This window comes from Otolemur garnettii, unplaced genomic scaffold, assembly GCF_000181295.1.
Source record: "Otolemur garnettii isolate 467f Iridium unplaced genomic scaffold, OtoGar3 scaffold00060, whole genome shotgun sequence".
Classification (NCBI taxonomy): domain Eukaryota; kingdom Metazoa; phylum Chordata; class Mammalia; order Primates; family Galagidae; genus Otolemur; species Otolemur garnettii.
This window is the reverse complement of record NW_003852455.1, coordinates 1,847,898-1,857,886: the sequence shown is the minus strand read 5'-3', so window position 1 is coordinate 1,857,886 and position 9,989 is coordinate 1,847,898. Positions and strand designations below refer to the sequence as shown.

The 9,989-nt window shown below is 35.2% G+C and overlaps 1 protein-coding gene across 2 annotated transcripts in view; it reads right to left on the bottom strand.

Annotated features, from left to right (window-relative positions):
- ACAP2 (ArfGAP with coiled-coil, ankyrin repeat and PH domains 2) overlaps positions 1-9,989 on the bottom strand; it is a 149,762-nt gene that overhangs the window by 74,077 nt on the left and 65,696 nt on the right. For both annotated transcript variants that reach the window (XM_023514852.1, XM_003792686.2), the window contains exon 2: positions 2,452-2,509. In XM_023514852.1, the coding sequence (XP_023370620.1) occupies positions 2,452-2,509 (58 nt within the window). The remainder of the gene's footprint in view (positions 1-2,451; positions 2,510-9,989) is intronic.

Here is a 9,989-nt window from a genome sequence, read left to right as displayed (position 1 = left end):
AAAACAAAAAAAAAAAACACTGTCACTGGATTCTATCTATTTAGGAACTTTAAGTTTTGAGGTCCCCCATCTCCATGTTCCATACGATTTATATGCAGTTCTACCTAAAAAGCACAGATATCCTTATTATACTACTCTACAATTCCTTACAAAGTCTTGTCCCTCTATATACTTCCACACAAATTTACCCTAAAATCAAAACTCTATCTTCCGTTGTCCACCTTAAGGGTTTAAAAAACTTTGTTTTAAAGAGTACTTTAAAATAAATGTAATATCCCAGGGTAGAAAACAATAATGATAAAATAGTAATAAAAAGCCCATACATATAATTTTTAAGTAGAAAATATTTGAAAATACTATCCTTTCCCAAAGTTTTTACTAACACTTGCCTAGAAGCTTGCTAGTGTTCATTAGAAATTTTCCAAGTAACATCTCCAAGGTGGATCCTAAAGTACAGTGGTGCACAAGAAGAGTACTGAACTGATAATAAAAGCACAGAAATGGCCAGGCTCAGTTGCACACACCTGTAGTCCCAGCTACTTGGGAGGCTGAGGCAACAGGAGAACTTGAGCCCAGGAGTTCAAGAGCCAGCCTAGGCAAAACAGCAAGAACGTATCTCTTAAAAAATGAAAAGAATGAGCTGAGCATGGTGGTGCAGTTACTTGGTTGAGAGAGGAGGATCACCTGAACCTAGAAGTTTAAGGCTACAGTGAGCTATGATCATGCCATTGCATTTCAGCCTCGGCAACAAAGCAAGACCCTGTCTTTTAAAAAAGAGAGAGAGAGAAAGAGGTTCTAATCTTGGTTCTACCTCTTCTATAATAACTTTGTGATCTGAAGCAAGTCCCCTTCTCCTTCTTGAGGTTCAGTCACATACACCAGAGCTGGTGGGTTCAAATCTAGCCTGGGCCCGTCAAACAACAATGACAACTACAACCAAAAAATATCTGGGTGTTGTGGCAGGCGCCTGTAGTTCCAGCTACTTGGGAGGTTGAGGCAAGAAAATTGCTTAAGCTCAAGAGTTTGAGGTTGCTGTGAGCTGTGATGCCACAGCACTCTACCCAGGACGACAGCTTGAGACTCTGTCACAAAAAAAAAAAAAGGTATCCTACCTACCTCATAGGATTGCTATAAAAACTTAAATAATACTATATATTACAGGGCTATAAATATTATAGAGTATTATATAAAAATAACCACAAAACATTTTCTAAACTTTTAATTTGTTTAACATATGTAAATAATATTGCTGTTTTATACAGCTTCTATACTATTTACAGTATAGACATACATATATTTCATGGTCTCAAAACATCTGAAAACCTTCAGCATAAATAATATATTTTATATCCTTACTACTCAAACTGCAATCCATGGGCCAAAGGCATGGGTAGTACCTTGGAATCTGATTAGAAACTCAGACTCTTGTGTTGGAAATACAGTTGGTATTCCCAACTACTGAATCAGAATATGTATTTTTACAAGATAAGACATCCAAGTATTCCTATCCATAGTAAGGTTTGGAAAGCACTGCTTTACACAGCAATAACATGTACAATAATAATTATATGAGAAACTATTTTTAGAAAAGGTATTTCAAATACATGCATCTAACTCCAGAAATTTAAGGAGAATTTCTTAGAATCAGAATCTATATTTTTACAAGATAAGATATCCAAGTATTCCTATCCATAGTAAGGTTTGAAAAGCACTGCTTTACATAGCAATAACATGTACAATAATAATTATATGAGAAACTATTTTTAGAAAAGGTATTTCAAATACATGCACCTAATCTCCAGAAATTTAAGGAGATACATTTCACTAAACATACTCACATAATTCACAGAAGCATATCTAAACAAACTGATTTGAAGTCAAGGGTTATTCATTCTAATATTTCTGCCCAGTATGTCACTGGATAAACACCAAAAAAAATATTATTAGCAATTAATACAGAAGGTGGGAAATGTACATTATCTGTACATAAAATATAATCATATCAATTATTAACTAAATATGAAATGTTTGTGGTATTAGCTTAAAAGGGAATGAATACTTTAAACTTTATTTATATGTGAACCTGGCCACACTCGAATTTATAGAACAGTCAGGTTATGTATGCAATCCATTAGGCATCCAAAAACACAGATGCCATCTTTTTCATGGAGAATACAGAAACAAGCTTCCAACAACACAAAGAGCACATGTCTAGTGAGCTTTGAAATCAGATGTGAATCAAATTCTTGCTCTAGTACTTAAACATTAAACTTTGAACAAGCTATTTAACATCCCTAGCCTTAATTTCCTCACGTGTAGAGTTGAGATCACAGCAGTACTTTCCCTAATAGAGATAAAAAGCAATGTAGGCCACCTAGTATTATAAATACTAATTATTATCTGTGGAAAACAAGAATAAATATTTCAAAAAGTTAAAAATGTAATATTTACCTTATCAAGTTTTAGTTCCAATTCTGCCACATCACTTTCTACTTCTTCTAAAGCAGCCCTAGAAAAATTAAATAAAAAGTTATTCCATTTTCTCAAATGTGTACTCTCTAAAAATAACTCTAAGTAAAATTATACATGTGAATGCTTAAAAATTATATTTCACATAAAGTAATAATTACCTTTGAATGAAGTATAAGTATTTCATAATCATGCAATACAATACATAATACAATTATTATTTAGGACAATGAGAGAACATATTAGGCTGATTCACTCAAAAAAAAATAATATTATCTAATGTAATAACACTAATTAGAACTATTTAGCATGTATTTTTTAAGTGAATAAGAAATTTTAAAAGTTGAGTCTTACAAAGAATCAGATTTCTAGACACCAAAGCATATGCAACCAAACCACAAGCTAGAAAAGAAGAACTTTGACTTTTAGAACTCAGAATATTACTATTGTCCAAATGTATCATTTTGTTTCCAAAGTATGTTTTTTTTTAATTTAGCACCTGATAAATTTTGGCCTTCTCCTAACAATATAATTCTAATACAGAAAAATTAGCAAAGGTTAGATTATGTACAAAGCAGAAACTAAACAATAAACCAAATACTCTTACTGAAAAAGGGGAATGGGCACTGCATCTGTAGTTCAGTGGTTAGAGTGCCGGCCACATACCCAGAGGCAGGCAGGTTTGAACCCAGTCCAGGCTGCTAAACAACAATAACAACTGCAACAAAAAAATAGTCAGGCATTGCGGCAGGCATGTGTAGTCCCAGCTACTTGAGAGGCCAAGGTAAGAGAACCGCTTAAGCCCAAGAGTTTGAGGTTGCTGTGAGCTGTGACACCACAGCACCCTACCAAGGATGACATAATGAGACTCTGTCTCAAAAAAAAAGGGGGGGGGGACAATAAAACTATAAAACTAGTTAGTACTTCCTATCACACTACAGGGCAACATTCCAAAATTGGAAATTTGTCTGAAACAAAATTAGAGCAATGAAAACATTTTAATAATAAGATTTTATACATAAAAGAGGTGTATAACAAAATTTAACTCATCTATTTTAAGTCATCTACACCATTTGCATATACCTACTTGATAAAGTACCAATTTACCAGTAACTATTATAAGAATTAACCCAAATTTGTTTTGATTGGATAAGTGGAGGACTAGACACACAAAAAGGTATTTTAAACTCTGCGTAAGATATTCTGAGTTAGATAACACAGCTAAGAGAAAGACAGCAAGATAAAAACTCTATTTCCAGAACATCTACTTCACCTCTGTGAGACCTCTGAGTAATCACTTTATCACATCGTGATGTTACCTATCTGGTAACATTTTTTTTTAAGTTTTTAAATTCTCAAAATAAGAAAATAATTTTAAGTTATTCAGTAAAGAAATGCCCATTATAAAACAAGATTCAAGAAAACAGGAGGTGCAGCTCTATAACACAGAAACAGAAATACTAGTCTGACTGCAAGTTTGCCGTTTTCTTCAGCCGTTTTCCAAACTATATATGCCTTGTTCACTTAGCCTAGAAAACATTTCCCCTTCACATTAATCCCCTCCTTCACCTACTCATCGTTTTAAATTTAATTCACAAAAGAAAACAAATATATCTGTTTGTAAATTTGTGAAGGAAGGTTATACCTTCACTGTTTATAATAGGCTGCAAACCTCGATGTCCTGTGAATAGGAAGCAATGTAAATAAATGATGGTATATACATCCCATCACGTGAGCAGCAAGTTTTAAACGAGGTTCATCTATATCTACCAACATGGCAATATAGGCATGATAAAGTATTACTTGGGGAAAAAAGCGAGCTACCAAAATTGTATGTACGGTGTGAGCCCTATTTTGTGGGAGGAAAAAACTGATGAGCTAATCATAGGAAAATATTTGGAAGTATATTTATCAATCTATTAACTGTAACTCTGAAGAACAGGGATTAGAAAGCAGAAAGTATAAGTAAAGATTTGCACTTTCTGGATTGTTTCACTACTTTAACAACTATGCAACGTTAAGTAATTTTAAAAGCTAATAAAGAAGCAGGGGAAGTTCAGACAACAACTCCCCAAGAGGTAGAGTGGAATCTCTCCCCTCACACACTCAGGTTGAATGACATACTCTTCCTCTGTCTCTGTAGTGCCTGATGTATATATCTCTATCATCATTCACTTCTCTCAATAGTCTGAGTTCCCTGTAGCAGTGTAGACACCCAAAATGTTTGTTAGGCAAGGAAGAAACTCCACAAGTATTTACTCTAATTGTCAGATATTCTCTTCATTTACATTTCTAATCTTTGTTTAGACTGAATCATCAATTTCTCTCAAGCAAATTAGTTGAAATCACCACTTTAAGATTTGATTTAACCACTGGTTTCTACTAAACACACAGTTTTGACAGAAACTTTATGTACATTCTTCAACTTTATTTCATTGTACAATTAATATTAATTTACTTTTTTTACACAATTTTAAAGGTAGGAGTTTAATTTACAGGGAAAAAATGTCTCAACTACAAGAGGGATTCTACGTAACAAAAGCAAACAGTTGTAACTTAGTTGTCAATACTCTCAAATTAACCTAAAATAAAAATTAAAAATAATAATAAATATTTAAAAAGAAATGTCTGATTTTTAACCTACCATTTAAGAATACAGTGCTTTGTAATCATATATACAAAGAATCTGAAAGTTTATTTTGGAGATCCTTCAACTCATCTTCTTTAAAAAAAAAAACCTGAGCCAGGTATTCTGGCTCACTCCTATAATCCCAACACTCTTGGAAGGCCAAGGCAGGTAGATTGCTTCAGGTTAGGAGTTCAAGACCAGCCTATGCAAGAGCAAGACCCTGTCTCTACTAAAAATAGAAGAAGAAAAAATTAGCCAGGTATTATGGTGGGTGCCTATAATCCTAGCTACCTGGGAGGTTGAGGCAGGAGGATCACTTGAGCACAGGAGTTCAAGGTTACAATGAGTTATGAGCAAACCCCTGTGCTCCAGCCTGGTTAAAAGAGTAAGACCCAGCCTCTAAAAAAATTGTTCTTTAATTTAAAAAAAAACTATCACTGATTACTTCAGCCTATGTAAAAACTCATTGCAATATGTAAGTAGTTAGTATCTAAGGTAAACTGGTTCATTGCTGTGTATTTCTTAGTATTAAAAAAAAGTATATGGAAAGAACAGGGTCTTAGTTCAAATTCTCCTCCACCATTTACTTACTTCAGCCTATGATATCTTTTTTTTGAGACAGAGTCTCACTATGTCACCCTCAGTAGAGTGTGCCGTGGCATTACAGCTCACTGCCACCTCAACTCTTGGGCTTAAGCGATTCTCTTGCCTCAGCCTCCCAAGTAGCTGGGACTACAGGTGCCTGCCATAACGCCCAGCTATTTTTTGTCACAGTTGCCATTGTTGTTTAGCTAGCCCGGGCTGGGTTTGAACCTGCCACCCTCATGTATGTGGCTGGCGCCATAGCCACTGTGCTATGGGCGCTGAGCCAACCTATGATATCTTATCTAAGTTATTTTGGATGACAGATATTATTTCTCTGCAACTCTCCCAAATATCTATGAAGATATAATTTTTATAAATATGCAAGGCATTAAAAGGCCCAAAATTATAGAACCCTATTCTCCAAGACTTAAAGTTTAATTTTTTAAAAATCAAATTACAAACACATTAACAATGAAAGAAAATAAATGATTAAGCAGCAAAATGAGTAAAACAGAAGATAAGTAATAAGGGCAATAGATGTTTTAAAAGGGGAGAAAAGAGAAAGCAATCAGCAAAGTCACAGGGTCAGCAAACTAGCTCGACAGGCAAGTCTGACTATAGCTTTCATACAAGCCATAATCTAAAAATGTTTTTCATATTTTTAAGTGGTTAAAAAAAATTTTTTTTAAATCTTGTGACACATGAAAATTATGTTAAATAAAATTAATTAAAATTAATTAAGATAAAACAAGACTCAGGGTGAAGGGATGGGCAAAGGGAAAGCAGAAAAAAGCTGGGGTTGCAATCTTATATGTAGATACAATGGGATTCAAACCAACAAAAATAATGAAAGACAAAGATGGACACTTCATACTGGTCAAGGGAAACACACAACATGAAGAGATTTCAATAGTTAACATCTACTCACCCTATATGAATGCTCCTTGATATATAAAACAAACCCTAACTGATCTGAACAATATATTTTCCCATACTATAATAGTTGGAGATCTTAACACCCCATTGGCAGTGCTGGACAGATCCTCCAAGCAGAAACTAAACAAATAAATAATGGACTTAAAGAAGAACCTAGAACAAATGGACTTAATAGACATTTATAGAACACTTTATCCTAACAAAACTGAATACACATTCCTCTCATCAGCCCACAGATCATCTTCCAAAATTGATCATATCTTAGGTCACAAGGCTAACCTCAACAAATTCAAAAGAATAGAAATTATCTCCTGTATCTTGTCAGACCATCATGGAATAAAAGTTGAATTCAACGGCAACAGAAATCTTCATACTCAAATAAAATTATGGAAACTAAATAACCTTATGCTCAATGATAGCTGGGTCATGGACAAAATCAAGAAGGAGATCATTAGATTTCTGGAACAAAATGATAATGAATACATAAACTATCAAAACCTGTGGCATATTGCAAAGGCAGTCCTTAGAGGGAAACTTATAGCATTAGATGCCTTCATCAAGCAAACAGAAAGAGAGCAAGTCAACAACCTAATGGGCCATCTCAAGCAACTGGAAAAGGAAGAACAACCTAATCCCAAACCTAGGAGAAAAAAAGAAATAACCAAAATTAGAGCAGAACTAAATAAAATTGAAAACAAAAGACTTATTCAGAAGATCAGTTAAACAAAAAGTCAGTTCCTTGAAAAGATTAATAAAATTGAAAAACCCTTGGCTAGGCTTGGTGCCTGTGGCTCAAGTGGCTAAGGCGCCAGCCACATACACCTAAGGTGGCAGGTTCAAATCCAGCCCGGGCCTGCCAAACAACAATGATGGCTGCAACCAAAAAATAGCCGGGTGTTGTGGCGGGCGCCTATGGTCCCAGCTACTTGGGAGGTGGAGGCAGGAGACTCGCTTGAGCCCAGGAGTTGCAGGTTGCTGTGAGTTGTGATGCCACAGCACTCTACCCAGGGGGACAGCTTGAGGCTCTGTCTCAAAAATAAAAATTAAAAAAAGATAAACCCTTGGCTAGACTAACCAGAAACAGAAAAACAAGATCTCTAATAACTACAATCAGAAATGATACAGGGAAAATGACAACAGATACTACAGAAATACAAAAGATTCTCAACAATTACTATAGAAAACTCTATTCCCAGAAATATGAAAATGTAGAGGAGATGGATCAATATCTGGAAGCACAATACCTTCCAAAACTCAGCCAGAAAGAGTAAGAAATCTTGAATAGACCAATATCAAGTACTGAAATAGCATCAATTATACAAAATCTCCCACAAAAGAAAAGCCCTGGACCAGATGGTTTTACACCATAATTCTATCAAACCTTTAAAGAGGAACTAGTTCCTATAATGCATAAACTTTTCCAAATATACAGAAATAAGAAATCCTCCCCAAAACATTCTATGAAGCAAATATCACCCTGATCACCCAACCAGGAAAGGACCCAAATAGAAAACTATAGACCAATATCATTACTGAATATTGATGCAAAAATATTTAACCAAATATTAGCAAACAGAATACAACAACACATTAAAAAGGTTATACACCATAATCAAGTGGGTTTTATCCCAGAGACATGGGGTTGGTTCAATATACGCAAATCTATAAATATAATGCACCACATAAATAGAATCAAAAACAAAGACCATATGATTCTTTTAATTGATGCAGAAAAGGCTTTTGATAATATCCAGTATCCTTTCATGATAAAAAATACCAAGAAAATCGTCTCAGAAGGAACATTCCTTAAGCTGATAAAGGCTATATACAGCAAACCCACAGCCAATATCATATTGAATGAAGTAAACCTGAAAGCATTCCCATTGAAATCTGGAACCAGAAAAGAATGCCCACTCTTCTCCACCTCTACTTAACATACTATTGGAAGTCCTAGCCATTGCAAACAGGCAAGAGAAGGAGATCAAAGGAATCCAAATGGGGGCAGAGGAGGTCAAACTCTCCCTCCCTCTTTGCAGATGACATGATCTTCTACCTGGAAGACCCCAGGGATTCAACTACAAAGCTCTTAGAAGTGATCAAGGAAGATAGCAGCATCTCAGGTTGCAAAATCAATACCCACAAATCAGTAGCCTTCATATACACCAACAATTCTCAAGCCAAGAACAAAATCAAAGATTCTATTCCTTTTACAATAGCACCAAAGAAGATGAAGTACCTGGGAATATATCTAACAAAAGAAGTAAAAGATCTCTGTAAAGTGAACTATGAAACTCTGAGAAAGGAAATAGCAGAAGATGTCAACAAATGGAAGAACATACAATGCTCATGGCTGGGAAGAATCAACATCACTAAAATGTCCATACTACCCAAGGCAATCTATAAAGCAATCCCCATCAAAGCACCAATGTTACACTTTAAAGATATTGAAAAAATTGTACTTCAATTCATATGGAACCAGAAATAACCCAAAAAGCAAATACAGTTCTGAGAAATAAAAACAATTTTAGAGGCATCACATTGCCTAACTTCAGGTTATATTACAAGGCTATAGTGATCAAAACAGCATGTTACTGGCACAAAAATAGAGATACAGATCTATGTAATAGGAGAATCTAGAGATGAACCCAGCCACATATTGTCATTTAATCTTTGATAAGTCTTACAAAAACATGCAATGGGGAAAAGAATCCTTATTTAACAAATGGTGCTAGGAGAACTGGTTATCCACAGAAGACTGCAGAAGACTGAAACTGGACCAGCACCTCTCACCACTGACAAAAATTGATTCTGGATAAAAGATTTAAATTTAAGACATGAAACAATAAAAATTCTAGAAAACAGTACTGGGGAAACACTTGATATTGACCTAGGAAAAATTTTATGAAAAAGACCCCCTAGGAACTGCAGCAACACCAAAAATAAATAACTGGGACTTGATCAAGCTGAAAAGCTTTTGCACAGCTAAGAGTATCACATACAAAGCAAAAAGACAGCCCTCAGAATGGGAGAAGATTTTTGCATGTTATGAATCTTACAAAGGCCTGATAACTAGAATCTACAGAGAACTCAAATTAAATAATAAGAAAAGTGCAAACAACCCTCTATAAGTGGGTAAGTGATTTGAACAGAAACTTCTCTAAGGACGACAGACAAACAGCCAACAAACACATGAAAAAATGCTCATAGCTTAGTGCCTGTAGCTCTGCAGCTAGGGTACCAGCCACATACACCGGAGCTGGTGCCTTTGAACCCAACCCGGGCCTGCCAAACAACAATGACAACTACAACCAAAAAATAGCCAGGCGTTGTGGCAGGCACCTGTAGTCCCAGCTACTTGGGAGGCTGAGGC